Source organism: Chiloscyllium plagiosum, unplaced genomic scaffold, assembly GCF_037043375.1.
Source record: "Chiloscyllium plagiosum isolate Xiang-an unplaced genomic scaffold, Cpla_swu_hap1 HiC_scaffold_17, whole genome shotgun sequence".
NCBI lineage: Eukaryota > Metazoa > Chordata > Chondrichthyes > Orectolobiformes > Hemiscylliidae > Chiloscyllium > Chiloscyllium plagiosum.
This window is the reverse complement of record NW_028270155.1, coordinates 58,266,691-58,285,312: the sequence shown is the minus strand read 5'-3', so window position 1 is coordinate 58,285,312 and position 18,622 is coordinate 58,266,691. Positions and strand designations below refer to the sequence as shown.

Genomic DNA, 18,622 nt, shown 5'->3' with positions numbered 1-18,622 from the left:
CTGGTTCAGGTATACGACAGCAAGGAGGAGCTGAAGGATCTGAGTTGAAACAACTAGAGCAACATGAACAAGCTCCACCCGCTATTTTCTTTGATAAACATAAAAGATCAGAACAAGTTAATTTCAGATAAGTGTCCATGCTCGGTGCCAAGTCTTCCACAGAAATTAAGAATAATTTTGTGACTTAAACTAAGAGTAAGGAAGTTGCATAAATTGGATTGCAATTACATCCCAGTTGAATGCATTAAGGGTATCAGTACGGTCATCTAATTATAATAGTGGATGTGCAAATACTCATTTGTTATGCTTACTTTTGAAACCTACCTCAGCTAACAAATTTTCAGTGACCCTTCTCTTCATTATCCCTAACATAGTGAGCTGGGACTGAAAATCTCGTCTTATTTAAGTTCAGTGAGTGACAGCAGTACTCAGGAACCCATTACTGCGTCATTTCAAAGTGGGAATAATTGCCAAAAGCTGACCCTTTATATCTGGACACCCCAGTCGAAGCAGCTCCATATATTATAAACTGGAAAGTGTTTGCTACTCTTGAGTCACGCCATCAGATTAGCCTTAAATCCAATTGTTTGTCTTCCAAATGGCAAATCAGAAATATCTCCATTGCTGACAAATTTGAACTTACATTTTCTTGCCAAACTCTTCTTTTACCTTATAACAACTTAGATTTTGATTTGTAAATTCCATTTTCTAGCCCAAGATTATTCCTTGCATTTTCAGAAACTGTCTTCTAATAGTACAAAAAGGCTGACTTTAGATAACTGCCAATCTGTCTTCCTGCTCCTCGGATGCTGCCTGTGACCGGCTGTGCTTTTTCAGCACCACACTCTTCAACTCTGATCTCCAGCATCTGCAGTCCTCACTTTCTCCTATGTCTCTCTCCTTTGCAGGCTTTCGAGGCACCTTGTCTTTTTAAAATAGTATTGTAATCATTAGTTCTCTGAGCTTTTTCCTTGTTCTTCCAAAGCTTCATGTATGTTGTCCTTCAGGTCTGTTGCAAGCAGGAACAATAAACAAGTCTTTCCAGAATGCATAAATATTCATCTCCTTGTCCTGCTTAACCATTCTAACCTCTGTAATCAACAGGCTTTTAAAATCCAAGCTTGACTTTGCCTAATCACTGCATTGTGATTTATCTCATTTTCTGTCTTCTTATCTTGCTGGTGTGCTATACAATCAGTCCAAGTTTTCCAAATCAAACATCAACAATAACTTATTCATTGTAAATGGGTTACCATTGACATCAACAACTGAGTTTTGGTCATTCGCTTCAGCGCTTCTCAGTTTACAAGATCATTCCATCTGCCAGCCTACAGAATAAAGTCTACTCTTACAAAGTTTATTAGATTTATTTGAGAAAGAGATTTGTTCTACTAAAGCAGGAGGTGTCATTCCTACTTTGCTAAAGTAAGGCCAAAAAATACTTTCAAATTGTTGCTGTATCCCTGAACTAGCTTTAATTCCTTTCTTGGAATGCACACTGTGCTGATCACACACAAGCTTCAGTACAATTCTGCACTGAGTCAAACTAGCACAAAAACACAAGCAACATTTCTATCTCGCTTCATTTGGTGCAAGTATTCTCCATGTGTTAACATTTTCAAAATTTATAACACTACTGATTTGATTTGCCTATCAATTCCTCTCCAGTTCTAATGTTTTATGGGCACAACAAACCTCAAGCAACATTATAGCACTGTATAGAAAATCTCTTCATCTACAAATACAGGATTGTTAACAAGTTTCTTTCATTGTTTATAAGAGCATTAAACTCCAGAGACTAAAATGGATTACAAACCATAAGGGTGGAAACTAAGGCAAGCAGGTAAAGAAATCAACAATTTGGTTATGCAATTCATTCTGTCGTTTTGTTTTCTCCCCATTCATTCTGGGGAGAGCAGGCTGAAACCATCTATAGAACTTCTGGTCTTATTGATCAACTCGCTCTAAACTCAACCCCTCACCTGGCTGGAAAATACTTGCTTTTTCTCTAAGTTCTTGCTCCTTATTCTGAGCAATTGTACGCAGTGACATTCTAACAAAAATAATATGGCGACTTCCAGCTCACATGTAATTTGAATTGAGTTTGGCCTTTGGACTATTTTAATTTTATACCAGAAAATAATTCAACAAGAATGACGGTGTCTCTGAGTGTGTAGGTCAGGGTGACAAGCACAAAATTCGAACTCTTCTTGCTACACTCAAGGGATTGCTGGTTATAAAATTGAAGAATGTGCGCCATGTCTGATTTTGTAAAAAATTAGATATTAAGTAGGAAAAATGTCCAACTCTGTTTTAATATTTGGCTCTCGGCTGAGTTATTTTGATGAGGTCAATCTGACCCAGAAGAGAGTTTTTGTTTGTTTGTTTTTCAAGACCAAATGCAATGTTTAGACCAATGCAAGATTATTTTTGAGCACTATTACCTTTTGATTTGCTTGAGTTATTTTCAAGTACATTTGTCACTGCACACTTGCCCTTTGGTTAATCAGATATCAGGAATGCAAGTGGTTGCAAGATGTTAAGCATAAGCCAAACAGCTTTCATTATTCCAAATTCAGAGAATATACCCAAAGACACTAAATGGGGTCATGCATCCAAAATAAACACAAATGAAAAAGCAGGTGGCAATACCTGAGCATGATTATTTGATTATCCCTTATTCTGTGGATTACAATTCAGTCCAATAGGTAAATAGTTATTCCATTATCTTCACATCAAATACGATAACATGCAATTTATAAAAATGCAGTCTTTCAAATTAAAAAGCTACTGTGTTGTCACTTTACTAGAAATGTGTCAACATCAAAATAAGCTGACATAGTTTCATGATAAATATCTTTATTTACATTTAAAAAAGGAGCATGATGTTTGGAATTTGGTTGTATAATAAAATTCCTGAGGAGATTAGATTTCTCTTTTTCAAGGTACTTATTGATGAGGGAGACCCTGAGGTCTATCTTGGTACATACATCCAGAAAGACCCTGGGTATCCAACTGCCTTTGAAGAATTGTCAGGTTTTTTTATCTCGAAGAATATATCCGTTCAATAAGTAATGTATACAATACAGCACTTTTCACTGTTTTGTAACCAGACACACATTACATAAATAAATCAAATCAAGTGTTTGCATGTTTGGATGTGCACATGTTAAGTTTTCCTTTGTTTGAACCTGCATTCCTTCTCCAAATCTTGCAAAGTCAGTTTAAGTATTTTCCCGGTTCACCTTTTCCATACCATTAAACATCTTAAAAATAACTTTTAAGTACAGTGCAAGAAGCCTCCTTTTAAGGCCAAAGAGCCTGGGGTTCTTTTGGCATATGTTCAGTCTTCTCTGCACTGTCTCCAAGGATTGAGCATTTCCCTTGTGGCTTGGTGACCAGAACAGGACCCTAGTCTGACCAGAGTACTGTGGTTTGATCACAATCGCCTCTGACTTGTAGCCTACTGTATTAGCTTCATAGTATTCTATACTGGCTTTGCTAGTTGCTGGTTTGCATTCATTGAACTTTTTGAGTGTCAGGTATATTCCTCAAAAAGCAGTCATAGCATAATAAAACACTAAGTTTGTGTGTTAGCATATTAATAATGTATTGTCCAAACTCCCATACCCTGTGAATATTTATGTTAATTACCGATGAATGAAGATGCAAATAATATCATACCAATTAAAACTATAGGGTATCAGCTTCACCCTTTTTTTTACAATATAATAATGTTTGCCATTAATTTATAGCATTTTGTGTGTCATGAAGGGACCAAAACATTCAGGTCATGTGAGCAGAAACAAGTCCATTTTATGTTGAAAACCAGTCTAACTGAGCCATGTTTCTCGTCAAATACAATTGTAGACTGCAAAGTTCTCCACAGCAGCTGGTAGCACTGAGAGTAGCCCAGCCCCTGAAACGCCAGATCACCAGCTACAAGCCGATGAAGAGCATGAAAACATGAAGAATGTTTTGTCTGTTCCAGAGCCACAGACCCGAAGGAGCAGAGGCAATAGATGTGAGCTTTACTTCTAATTTCATTCGTTGGGAGTGCATTGTGTCTAGTCAGAGCATTTTAGCAATCTGCACATCTTGGACTGTACACAATTTGGCTCAAGAACTTTAATGTGAATGCAGGTGAACTTCTCTCCAACATTCAGTCCTGAGGCAACATTTATTGTAATCTGTTTCAGTATTTATCAATGTTCTTTGTATTTTATTGTATTCTTTTAAGAAACAATTTAAAATCCTCATGGATTCAAAGCTGTAGAATTTCGATGCACACGATGAAAGCTACTGTGGACAGTCCAATTTCTCTTGCCTTCGTTACTTGGTAGTACAGGCCCTTGCTGAGGTCACAGTCCATTGATAATGAACTCCCTCCAGAATCCTGTCAATTGAAGCATTTTCAATTTAGAAGCAACATGGAAAGTATATTGTGGGGCTATTTCATCAATGATGTGCATCACAATCTAACTAGATGATACTTGCATCTGACTTCCATAAACATGTTCTTTCCCGATATTTTACTAATCAGCGGCAGGAATTTTGGCTGATTTATTTTTTAATTCTCCCTATTGCAGGAGCCCGAGGCCAACAGTTGATCCCTACGCCACTGTAGTTCAGATTTGTTAATTCTGAACAGACTAAGATGAAATCTAATGCCACCTTATTTTGAGTCAACTCCGTATTTGGTATTACCCAACTGAACCATTGGAGCTTTAGATTGGATGGTGTTGGGGTTCCCTGCAGAAATTTAGTGTAAGATCATTCCTCATTAGAGTTCAGTACAGACTGTGGGCGGGCTATTTTATACAAACTCAATTACCCCTGCAATTGTACAGGCAAGGATAGGTTCAAACTGTCTATTACATTGATACTATTGACTTAAAAAAATCATTCAGCACTAATAATCTTTGGCTAGAAATAACTATAAAGAGATCAGAGTCAGTTTGTGTCTTTATTGGATAAAACAGGTTGCCCAGTTTGCACATACATGGAACAAATACACAACCACTAGATCAGCAGAAATGTTTGATGCTTACAATGCATTACAAACATTAGTGCAGCAGTTGTTTACAAACTCAACTGATATTCCTATTTTCCTCTTTTGATTTTTACAGCTATAGGAAGGTTCAGTCCGCCGAATCCTTCTGTTCCTAAAGATGAAGCAGCGAGTCCACCCGATGATGCTACTGATGAAATTATGGACCGCCTGGTCAAATCAGTCACCCAGAATCCCAACCAGAGGCCATCTACCCCGAAGGAACGCAAGAGATCAAGAGCAAATAGGAAATCTTGTAAGTCTTTTTATCTCCAATGATTGACACTGGGGTCTCTGGGGGAGGTTGATCTGAAATCAGTGACTCTTTCCTCAAAAACCTTCTCAGACTCAAAATGAAGCAAATTTACCATTTATTCTTAATGAGGATTCTCTTTTCAACAGAGTCCTGATCACAAAAGAACTGTTGCTTTTACTAATGGTAAAGGTTCCATATTTTATAGAGTTTTAATATTCCTGGATTCATAAATTATTAACTTGTTTGAATGAAATATCCCATATAACAAAATTCTACTCCGGACTGTTGAAAAAAAAATCCTTTCACTCTTATCTAACTAATCAAAGGTAAAGCATATACTGTAGAACCTCGATTATCTGAACATCAATTATCCGAATTTCTAATTACCTAAACAAGATCTCAAGGACCTGTAAAAACGGTATTCGGCAACTGAGCATTCTGTTATCAGTTAAACGGCATTGTGGCATGCATTGCCAGATAACTGAGAAATGTTTGGATAACAGGCACTCATAAATTACTGCTTGGTTCCGATTATCCAAATGATCGACTACCTGAACAAAATACTCCCCGCCTGTCTTATTCAGTAATCAAGGTTCTACTGTGTAGCAATAGCATTACTTCCTACGTTACTGCTATTGTCTTGAGTCTGATTAGGCTTCTATGATACATTTTCTTCTTGTCTGAGGATGCTATACACTTGCAAGTTGCTGAAGTAAAATTAGCTGAGGCAGAATGTTGACGCAAATTATACAGTCGTTAGTGAAGAGTTAACAGCAAGTCCTAATTTTGAGAAAAGCTGAGAACAGAATGAATTCTGGAGTATAGATATCCTCCATTCCAAGCCTACTTTGAATTGGATGCTGTTTATGAGGATCAACCATCATATTACAAAATCCTCACAGAAGTAGGAAGTAAAAGGCGCAGAGTACATACTGTATTTAAATCATTGTGCAAAAAGTGAAATAATGATTGGAATGTACATATGGGAAACAAGAGCAGAAATTGCTGGAAAAACTCATCAGGATTGGTAGCATCTGTGGAGAGAAATCAACAGTTAATGCAGGACCCAGAACATTAACTCTGATTTCTCTCTATAGACACTGCCAGACCGTGGAGCTTTTCCAACAACTTCCTCTTTTGTTCCTGATTTCCAGCATCCATGGTTATTTTGCTTTTCATTTGGGAATACTGCAGTGTGGTTCTCAGACCTAGAACTTGGTCATGTTTGATTTACAGCTATGATTCACAACTGATGATCTAAGAAAAACCTTCGATCAAATATATTCCAGGGCATAGGGAAATTTGTACTTTGATAGCTGTCAGCTAGCCATGTGCAATTATGTTAAAACTCTCCATGTTCCTGTACTTGAACATAGTTTTATTAATTACAAAGATGCTTCTGAATTTGCAACAAAGGAAGCATTTCTGATGTGAAATTTGTAAGTCTGGGCCTCTCTTTATTGCAGTCTTATTCACTCCATGTAAGCCAGTGAAGTTTAGATGTAGACATTCAGTGCACTCCTCAAAAATCCATTTCTTGGCTCACGTTAATTGGTGCAGAATATGGTATACATTTGCTGAATGCTCATACAACAGCTTTCCTGCTCATTGTACACATCCATTTATCTTTAGCCTTCCCAAGTTGTTTCTTTGCTCTTCTTAAAAGCAGCTCACTATTATAATACCTTACTATGTGCTGTAATAAGCGATCATTTGGCAGTGAATAAATTACAGTGAGAGTACGCTGAATGTTTTATTTCACCATGCCTCCCATTTTGTTTCTCACTCTGATTATAAACGGATAAGATTCTTTCTTCTGAAGCATTTGAGTTGGTATGATAGACAACTCCAGGACTTGACCTCCTGGCTTCCTGGTTGTGATATTACGCTGTCCAAGTATCTGACCTAGTGAGTCATTTATAATGAAAAACGTCAATGCACATTGCATTATTCATATTGGTATAATTCCTCAGGGCACGTAAGACTGTCACTCAGGATTATGAAAAGTAATGTGGCATGCAGCGACTAGCTCACACCTTTGTCTAGCTTGTTGTGATAATGTGATTCATTCACTAACACGAGTGACCTTTTGCCAAACACCCCTCCATTTATGAGTGCAACATTCACGAGTTTTTAATCATATGAAAAATCAACTGCATTGTAATCATACAATTTTCTTTGAAGTGAGTCTTTTTTCAAGATAAGTACCATAATACAGACGGTTGGAGCAAGCCAATTAGTTTCAAACTGCCAACAGAAATTGACATATTTCATGCAACAGCACCATTGTTACAGGAGGAGAAACCCAGCCATTGACCTTGGGCCTGACATTTACAATAAATCTACAAGAAGATCCAAGCAATTTGTGCAGAGCTGCAATTCTCTGAGAGTCATAACATCAAATTCCATTTATATAGCACCTTTAACAAAGTGAAATATCTCAAGGGGTTTCACAGGAAATTTATCAAACAAAAATGATAGACTAAGCCATATAAAGAGACCTACCATCCTCTTGCAGATAGTAGCACATAGAGTCATAGGGATGTACAGCATGGAAACAGACCCTTCGGTCCAACCCATCCATGCCGAGCAGATATCCCAACCCAATCTAGTCCCACCTGCCAGGACCCAGCCCATATCCCTCCAAACCCTTCCTATTCATAAACCCATCCAAATGCCTCTTCAATGTTGCAATTATACCAGCCTCCACCACTTCCTCTGGCAGCTCATTCCATACATGTACCACCCTCTGCGTGAAAAAGTTGCCCCATAGGTCTCTTTTATATTAGATTATTTACAGTGTGGAAACAGGCCCTTTGGCTCAACAAGTCCACACAGACCCGCTGAAGCGCAACCCATCCATTCCCCTACATTTACCCCCTTCACCTAACACTTACGGGCAATTTAGCATGGCCAATTCACCTAACTTGCACATTTTTGGATTGTGGGAGGAAACCGGAGCACCCGGAGGAAACTCACGCAGACACAGGGAGAATGTGCAAACCTCACACAGTCAGTCGCCAGTGGGAATTGAACCCGGGCTCTAGCACTGTGAGGCAGCAGTGCTAACCACTGTGCCACCGTGCTGCCCCAAAAATCTTTTCCCTCTCACCCTAAACCTATGCCCTCTAGTTCTGGACCCCCCCGCCCCAGGGAAAAGACTTTGTCTTTTTATACTATCCATGCCCCTCATAGTTTTGTAAACCTCTATAAGGTCACCCCTCAGCCTCTGACGCTCCAGTGAAAACAGCCCCAGCCTGTTCAGCCGCTCCCTATAGCTCAAATCCTCCAACCCTGGCAACATCCTTGTAAATCTTTTCTGAACCCTTTCAAGTTTCACAACATCTTTCCGATAGGAAGGAGACCAGAATTGCACGCAATATTCCAACAGTGGCCTAACCAATGTCCTGTACAGCCGCAACATGGCCTCCCAACTCCTGTACTCAATATTCTGACCAATAAAGGAAAGCATACCAAACGCCTTCTTCACTATTCTATCTACCTGCGACTCCACTTTCGAGGCGCTATGAACCTGCACCCCAAGGTCTCTTTGTTCAGCAACACTCCCTAGTGGACAGAGTCTGGACATAGAGGACAGAGAAGAAGGTTACCTCAGATTACAACGGGATCTGGTCCAGATGGGCCAATGGGCTGAGAAGTGGCAGATGGAGTTTAATTCAGATAAATGCGAGGTGCTGTATTTTGGGAAAATCAATCTTAGCAGGACTTATACACTAAATGGTAAGGTCCTAGGGAGTGTTGCTGAACAAAGAGACCTTGGAGTGCAGGTTCATAGCTCCTTGAAAGTGGAGTCGCTGGTAGATAGGCTAGTAAAGAAGGCGTTTAATATGCATTCCTGTATTGGTCAGTGTATTGAGTACAGGAGTTGGGAGGCCATGTTGCGGCTGTACAGGACATTGGTTAGGCCACTGTTGGAATATTGCGTGCAGTTCTGGTCTCCTTCCTATCGGAAAAATGTTGTGAAACTTGAAAGGATTCAGAAAAGATTTACAAGGATGTTGCCTGGGTTGGAGGATTTGAGCTACAGGAAGAGGCTGAACAGGCTGGGGCTGTTTTCCCTGGAGCGTCGGAGGTTGAGGGGTGACCTTATACAGGTGTACAAAATTATGAGGGACATGGATAGGATAAATAGACAAAGTCTTTTCCCTGGGGTGGGGGAGTCCAGAACTAGAGGGCATAGGTTTAGGGTGAGAGGGGAAAGATATAAAAGAGACCTAAAGGGCAACTTTCATGTAGAGCATGGTACGTGTATGGAATGAGCTGCCAGAACAAGTGGTGGAGGCTAGTACAAGAGCAACATTTAAGAGGCATCTGGATGGGTATATGAATAGGAAGGGTTTGGTGGGATATGGGCCAGGTGCTGGCAGGTGGGACTAGATTGAGTTGGGATATCTGGTCAGCATGGATAGGTTGGACCGAAGGGTCTGTTTACATGCTGTACATCTCTTATGACTCTATGACTCCATGACCTGCCATTAGTGTATTGCAAAGACTTACAAGTTGATACTCAACCTATTAGACCATGTTGCAAACACTCCTGGGGGTTGCAAGACCTGGACAGGCATTCGAGCCCAGAGCCTACAGTGTCACAAGACCTCCCATGCTCCTCTCTCAAAAGGAGATCCCAGGTAATCAGGAAGGTAGGCTTTGGGAGCATTGGAAAGGAGAAGATGGAATTGAAGAGGCAAAGAGCTTTAACCGGGATTTCCAGAGCTTTGGACTGAGACAATTGAAGCAATGGTGGAGAGATAGAAAATGCACAAGAACAACATCCTAGATTTGGATGAGAGGAGAAATGTCTGATGGTTGTAGGACTGGAGGAGGTTACAGAGTCAGGGAGGATGAGCCCAAGGAAGCATTTCTACATAAGGGTGAGAGTTTTACAATCAAGGTAGACCAGGTGCCAGTGTTGGTCAATGATAACAACGAGAAAGGGGATTTAATGTGAAATGATTTACAGACAGCAGTTAACAGATGAACTTGAGCATGTAGCTCGTGTAAGAATGGACGTTAGTTAAGAGAGCACTGAAGTAGCTAAATCCCAGTCTGACAGTGCAGTAGTTATGTCCCAGCCTGACACTGTGACAGTCATGTCCCAGCCTGACACTGTGACAGGCGATGTCCCAGCCTGACACTGTGACAGGCAAAGTCCCAGCGCCTCACATCCACAAATAAGAGCTTAACATTGGATGAGCTGTGGTAGCGATGAAGTTGGGAAATTTTGTAGAGGTGGATATAAGTAATCCTGCCACTGGAAAATTTACAGCAACAGAACAGCATGGTGGCCCACTGGTTAGCACTGCTGCCTCAGAGCACCATGGACCCAGAATCAATTGCAACCTCAGTTGACTGTCTGTGTGGAAATTGTATTTTCTCCCCATGTCTGGTTGGGTTTCCTCTGAGTGCTCCAGATTCCTCCCAGTCTAAAGGTGTGCAGGTTCGGTGGACTGGCAATGGAAAATTGCCTGTAGTGTCCAGGGATGTGCAGGCAAGGTGGATCAACCTTGGTAAAGTGTGCAGTGGTAAGTAAGGTGTTAGATGACACAAAAATGGGCCAAGTATTTTGACAATGAAGAAGAAGGTCTTGAGTTAGAGGAGTACAGAAATGGATTGTGCCAGGTGGAATTTATTACTGGTAAGTCTGTGGTGGCGCAGTTAGAAGTAGTAACAAGATAAGGGAAAACGCAATGAATGGCAGGTCATTAGGAAGCTCAGAGGAACAGAGGGATCGTGGGATACTTGTCCATAGGTGGCTGGGCAGGTTAATAGGGTAGTTAAGAAGGCATATGGAACACTTGATTTTATCATTTGAGGCATAGATTATAAGAGCAGGGAGGTTATGTTGGAGCAATAGTGAACTTTGGTGAGGCCACTGTTAGGGTTTTTTGTGTAGTTCTAGTCACCGCACGAGAAGGAAGGAAGTGATTGCACTAGAGGGGTTGCAGAGGAATTCACCAGGATGTTGCCTGGGCTGGAGCATTATAGTTATGAAGAGAGGCTGGATAAACTCGGGTTAATTTCTTTGGATCAGAAAAGACTGAAATGGGAATATGATTGAGGTGCATAAGATTATGAGGGGCGTGGACAGGGTGAACAGAAAGCAGCTGTTTGCCTTAGTTAAAGGGTCACTTTTAAGGTGAAAGACAGACAGAATTGGAGGAAAGATGTTTTCACCTTGGGGCACTGCCTAGGTGGGTATAATTAAGGTGGATATCCTCACAACCTTTTAAAAAGTACTTGGATGCGCACTCGAAATGTCATAACATTCAAGGCTATGGGTCTAGTGCTGGAAAGTGGAACTAGTGTAAGTTTAGTATAGTTTTGGCAGTACGGACTCAAAGGGCCTCCTCTGAACTCTGTGCTTCTTTAGTTATTCAGGAGTGTCATTGGAAACTATTACTTGTGGCTGGGTCCAAATGAAATGTCAGAATCTTTTATCACACTTATTGAAACAATTAAAATGTAAGTCTTCAGGCAGTGCCCTTCATTTGCTCTCTAATTGGGGTTTTACAATGTCTGTAATTTTCTTGAACGTTCAGCATGTGTATTGTCTTTTTGTAGAAGAGAATAGTCACTTATTGTCACTTGTATTTTAGACAGCTGATGAAAGGATTTGTCCATCTGCTCTCTGTGGAGGGGAGATTTGGTGCTGTTTGAACTTGTATTTTTATTGTCAACACAATTCATGCTGCCAAATGTTGGTGAACAGAATTGTAAAATATCAGTTCCAATTTAAAAAAAGATTTGTTAGAATTTTTTTTTATTGAGAGAGGAAGAGGTGACTGTTAATATCTGCAAAGTGAACAGTCAGTACTGGGAATTAAAGCAATTTGCACTACTCACCCTTCCTATAAAGTAGCATTAACCAAAACGCCAGGTCAGTGTAACTGTTGGCCATGGTGCTGTTGAGACTCCTTTTGAGTCTAAAGGTTATGATTAAGAGGTTTGCAGGTGAAAAAAGTTGGTTGGATGGTAAATACTGAGGATAGTTGTAAATTGCGGGAAGATTTTCAGCAGACTGTGCAGCCAGGCACAGGAGTGTCAAATGGAATTCATTGGAAATGTGTAAGATAACGCAGTTGGAGAGGGCTAACATAGCATGGGATTACACTATAAATGGTAGGACCCTGGAAAGTTTGGATGATCAGAGGGACTTTGCTGTGTATATTCAGATATCTCTGAAAGGAGTAAGGCAGCTAGCTAAGGTAGTTAAGAAGACAGATGGGAGACTTTTGCCTTTATTAGCTGAGGAATAGAACACAAGAGCAGGGAGCTTATGCAGAAATGGTATAAATGCTGGTTGAGTAACATCTCGTTCTGGTCACCACATTATTGCAAAGCATGTGATAGCACTGGAGAGTGTGTACAGGAGATTTACCAGATGTTGCCTGGGCTGCAAGATCTGATTTGTGAGGAAAGATTGGAGAGGCTCGGATTGTTTTCTCTTAAACTGCAAAGGTTGAGAGGGAAAAAGCTATGTACAGTATACGTTTATGAGGGGCATAGATAGGAAGGCACTTCTTGTATTAGTGGAGGAGTCAATAGCTAGGGGCATAGATTAAAGATGGGGGAGAGATAGGAATAACGTTTTCACCCAGAAAACAGTGGGAGTCTAGAACTCACTGCTTGAAAGGATGATCGAGTCAAAAACTCTAGTAACATTTAAGCAGTACTTAAAGCCATAGAGTCATAGAGCACAGAAACAATTTGCTATCTCTCCCTGGATCCCATATGATCTAACCTTACTTAACCAGTCTACCATGTGGGGCCTACATTTGGTTACATTGTCATAGCTTCCAGGGTAATGGGTTAAGAGCTGGAAAATGTGATTGGTGTAATCAGGTCTTTGTTGACTGATATGGACACAATGGGCTGAATGGTCTGCTTCTGTACTATAAGCTCTTGAACCTATGGGTTCAAATCTCATTTTGTGCCATTGCTAAGTGTGAGAGTTGCCACCTTTTGACTAGCAGCACCTTCTGGGAAGGGCTTCAATCCCTGAGCCTCGGGTGGCCTTGTCACTGCCTGATTGGTGTGTTGTTCATGATCCCAGGAAGAGGCAGCATGGGCCTTTTACCAGCTCCATAGCCATCTGACAAGATCCCCCACTGCCTCAACAAAGTTCCACTCAGATTAGCTGGTGGTTATCAAATTGCGACGATGTGGAATACAGCGCGACTATACTTCCAAAAGCTGTAAAGTGCTGTGAGACATCCTGAGGCTATGAAACATGCTCTATGAATACAAGTTGGTTCTTCTGTCATAGGCCAACCTGATATTGGTCAATAACCTGATCTACTCTCTCCTGTGCCAGTGATCTGACTTTCTCTGTATCTGAGCAGAACCTTTCAGGTGTGCCAGTGTGAATTGTGTAATACTTCCCACAATGGCTATATTTCCTGAATTCAGAGGAACGTCTGTGCTGTGTTGTCATCGCATCAAGAATTAGATCAGTGGCCAGAGTACTAGATAGAAGTGTTCGGTCTCCCTGTACTAACGGTGATTGTTCTTTCTGTGCAGTACGAAGAACCCTGAAGAGTGGTCTGACTCCGGATGTGGTCCAGGCCTTGGGTTTGTCCAAAGCCCCAGAAGTGGAAGTATAAGACTTCATGAATGCAAATGAAGCTCAATGATCATGTGAGACATCTTCACGAATTAGCACCGAACGATAGAGAAAACATTTTCATATCCCTCCAGATTCCTGAACTTCACAAGTACTTTTAAATGTTACAGTGCACCTTGTACTAGCAGGTTGTTGGAAGGAATCACGTTGTTGAACTTGAATCATAAAAGGAGGGCTCACTAAGTATTACAGCCCAGTTCGTTGTAGGCAATGGATTCAGAGGTCAGATCGGAGTTCAGTCAAAACAATGAATGATATTCCTTTCTTCAGATAGACTGAATTATGATGTTTTCTCTCAAGACTACACATGTTCAACTGAAAACTTTCATCTGTTTTCTTCCCCAATAAATCTCTCCCAGTCTTTTTCTGAAGGCAGCGACTCTTGTTTTTGAGTACAGTTTGGTAGTTGGTGTTCACCCTCTGTGTGATCCCCGAGTTTGAAACTGGGCAGTGTGTGGCATTGAAGTTTTAGACATCAAAGGGCTTCATGACTGAACTCGACTTTGTCCTCCTCCATGGTGTAAACATGTACGTCCAGGAGGAGTCGATAGATGGCCATCAGGTATGAAAGCACGGGCTAAATTTCCTCTTCTCCTCTTCAGAGACACTAAGACGCTTCCCCTCCCCATGGTGCTCTGTCAGTAGTTAGCAAACTCACTACAGACTAGCGATGGAACTTCTACTTCCACAGGCATATATGGCTCATCCATATGCAATATATTTAGTCACTGGGCCACTACAGGCGATGCCGACTTTAAATATTGTGGACGTTAACCACCTATGGACTTAGTGGAACCATCACATCGATGACAATAAATATTTAAGTTATGTCAAATGACTGATCTTTAACCAGGAAAGCTATGTTGTAAAGATATCTTAAACTGACAGGATGGTGAATTGACATGAAAACTAAAGATTGCTACATTACAGTAACAGTGAGGAAAGCATATTCATTTGTCAGGCAACAATAAACAGTTTTGGAGTTGTCTTCAATGTTAAACATTGTTGGCAGACATGGACAAACCAGCATGCTCGTGGGCAGTCCATGTTACAAATACAAATTTGCACTGGGTGTCTCATTTATCATTTAAATGACCATTTACAGGCAGTATTAAGATAACGCTGTCTTAAAAAAACCCACTAATTGACAACTCCATCAATAGATTAGCTGCAATGTAGTTCCAACAATTATCTACCAAGATCCAAACATACCTGCCATCATATGGTTAGCAAGGTTGCTGAATTAAAGAGATTGCTGAAATAGGAAAATATACCAAGTGCTACCAATGAATACCATTCTCCATTTTTAACTATAGGATCAAAGGTTTTTCAGGATTGTGTGATGCATTTTCATATACTTTATATTTTTATCTGTGAGATTTAAATTTTTGAATGTTTGTATAAGTGTTATTGCAACAATTAAATGTTTCACCATTTTCTTGTGTTGCTTTGCTTTTTGTTTTATTGACTCTGGAGATGATGAAAATCTGTTGGCTTAATCATTATTTCAGTATGCCTTTCAAAACACAGGGTTGTGGTTGATCAGGGGATTAAAAGCTTTGTCTCATCCGACCCAAAGACACTGTGAGACATGTCCTGATTGATCCTCCCTGCTTCTTACCCAATCCTCACACAAATGACTTGGAGTTTGAGAAAGCCTTCCTTAGTGGAGTTTGGGGCCTAGGACGATTCACACTGTGCAGGGCTCCGCACTCTTCCGAGGCCAAACTATTGCACCCTCACTCCCTCAAACTTTCCCACCCATCCCATTCTCAAACTAAACCAGAAACAAAACAAAAAAAGATCACACTCTCACCTATTCAAAAGGTCACCTTCCACCTTGGCTGCCAGTTCTACTGAGGTGGCCAAGGTGGCAACATAGAACACCGCCCCTCCCACCACCTCATCTCCCATGGGGCATGGACTGATCACTCCAATTCACCCTACTTAGGGCATTAGGATGGTTCTGCTGCTGGCCAATTGCTGATTAATACCAGCAGGAACATCGAAGCAAATCATACCACGTCCTCCAGGTATGGGAGTACCGCACATACATTCCAAGCTGCTTCCTTACAGTTTGGTAAAGTTTGTGAAGAATTGGAAATGCAAACCAATCTTCTATCACTGCATATGAAACCAATTAAACGCAAAGTGGATTTTCGTCACAAGTTAAACTCGAGCAAGAACTTTCCAAAGCTGTTTTAAGGTTTCAAAAAATAAGTACAGATGATTAAGGCCATTCAGTCCATTTGTCTACAAGAAAAGAACCGGATCCGCTCATTAAGTCATCCAATTTGCTCTTGATTAATCCTCAAGGGTTTGGACCCCACCACCATTTGAGTGTCTATTCAAATCTATTCCAAGTTAGCTCAGAGCTATTGACAGTTCTGCATTGATGAAAATTCTGCATCTCCCAGTCAACTGTGCACTCATCTGAATTATTGGGATGAGACAAAGGGTATGATGACCCTTCTTCATTGAATAGGCTGTTCTCCCAGTGTCTTATCAACATTCACCATGGAATCCCAAATCTCAAGCCAGGCCACAGGATTCTCTTGTCGTGATTCTCCAGTTGTATTCCTTATCTGTCATTTCTGTATGTTTGTATGAATTGTATTTCAGCCCACTAGTCATCAAAGTACTTTCCTGTGTGTAAATTGGCTGTGTATTTCCCTGCAAAATAATCGTGATTACATTACAAGGTAAGATGTTAGCTGTGAAACACCTTGCACCATCCTGAAGTGCCGATCACTTCAATAACAAATATGTGTCCCTTAAATTCACCTTCATTTCCCTGAGTCCGTGCATCCTGATCTCACTGTTAGGATGAACCTTGAAGTAGTCTTCTGGGTTTGCTGTTTATATACCGTGTAACATTTTATACTTTTGTAAAGTCAGTTTCTCACTTTTTCTTTTACCCTCCAGTTTCTGGAATTTTCCCTCAGAATTTGGTCCTCTGCTCTTCAGGGCCAGTCTTTCTGCGCTCTGCAATATTGCCTGCAGGACTGGAATGTTTCAAAGGTGCCCTGGCGGCCAAATCTGAAACAATGCATAAGGTGCAGTCTGACCAGAACATATCATTTTCTGACTCAATTTTGGCAGTATCGTTCAGTATTTTATACCCTTTGTTAATTGCCACTGCACGCTGACTTGATTAACATCTGCAACTCTTTTATCTGCGTATTTGGGTTTTTTTCTGTTATTCATTTTTTTATATATATATATATATATAGTCCACATTTTGTTACGATGGGTAGTAACTCTTTTCCCAGTCACGCTTCTCTATGTTTATAGATTTACTTTAACTTCTTGATTCATAACTGCATCCTCTGACTGTGTATGCTTCCACTCCTGACTTGGTGAACTTGCCAAATTGCTTTCAGTTTATAAAAAGCCAAAGATGTAAATTAAAACCTAAACTGGCCAGAACATTAATTCTTGAGGTACTCCACTCAAAATGTCCACTCAGCTGCCCTCCACACATTGGTTCCATTAACAAGCACTCTCTCATTTATTTTCTTCAGTAATCACTTACTTATTTCAACATTTTACTTTAAAATCTTTGAACTTAAGTAGCAGCCTTTCCTATAGCATTTTATCAAAATCTAATATTCCAATTATAGAGTCATAGAGATGTACAGCATGGAAACAGACTTCTCGGTCCAACCCGTTCATGTTGACCAGACATCCCAACCCAATCTAGTCCCACCTGCCAGCACCCGGCCCATATCCCTCCAAACCCTTCCTATTCATATACCCATCCAAATGCCTTTTAAATGTTGCAATTGTACCAGCCTCCACCATTTCCTCTGGCAGCTCATTCCGTACACGTACCACCCTCTGTATGAAAAAGTTTCCCCATAGGTCTCTTTTATATCTTTCCCTTCCCACCCTAAACCTATGCCCTCTAGTTCTGGACTCCCCGACCCCGGGGAAAATACTTTGTCTATTTCTCCTATCCATGCCCCTCATAATTTTATAAACCTCTATGAAGTCACACCCCTCAGCCTCCGACGCTCTAGGGAAAACAGCCCCAGCCTTTTCAGCCTCTCCCCATTGCTCAAATCCTCCAACCCTGGCAACATCCTTGTAAATCTTTTCTGAAACCTTTCAAGTTTCATAACATCTTTCCGATAGGAAGGAGACCAGTATTGCACACAATATTCCAACAGTGGCCTAACCAATGACCTGTACAGCCGCAACATGACCTCCCAACCCCTGTACTCAACACTCTGGCCAATAAAATAAAGCATACCAAACACCTTCTTCACTATCCTATCTACCTGTGACTCCACTTTCAAGGAGCTATGAACCTGCACTCCACAATCTCTTAGTTCAGCAACACTCCCTAGGACCTTACCATTAAGTGTATAAGTGCTGCTAAGATTTGCTTTCCCAAAATGCAGCACCTTGCATTTATCTGAATTAAACTCCATCTGCCACTTCTCATCCCATTGGCCCATCTGGTCAAGATCCCGTTGTATTCTGAGGTAACCTTCTTCCCTGTCCACTACACCTCCAATTTTGGTGTCATCTGCAAACTGTACCTCTTATGCTCGCATCCAAATCATTTATGTAAATGATGAAAAGTAGAGGACCAAGCACTGATCCATGTGACACTCCACTGGTCACAGGCATTCAGTCTGAAAAACAACTCTCCACCACCACCCTC

At 40.7% G+C, this 18,622-nt stretch overlaps 1 protein-coding gene across 5 annotated transcripts in view; it reads left to right on the top strand.

Annotated features, from left to right (window-relative positions):
- The window catches only part of fhod1 (formin homology 2 domain containing 1), a 320,810-nt gene extending 305,414 nt beyond the window's left edge, over window positions 1-15,396 (top strand). For all 5 annotated transcript variants that reach the window (XM_043707127.2, XM_043707126.2, XM_087995958.1 and 2 more), the window contains 3 exons: window positions 3,871-4,024; window positions 5,130-5,306; window positions 13,848-15,396. In XM_043707127.2, the coding sequence (XP_043563062.2) occupies window positions 3,871-4,024; window positions 5,130-5,306; window positions 13,848-13,930 (414 nt within the window). In that variant the 3' untranslated portion in view covers window positions 13,931-15,396. The remainder of the gene's footprint in view (window positions 1-3,870; window positions 4,025-5,129; window positions 5,307-13,847) is intronic.
- The last annotated feature ends 3,226 nt before the right edge of the window (window positions 15,397-18,622 follow it).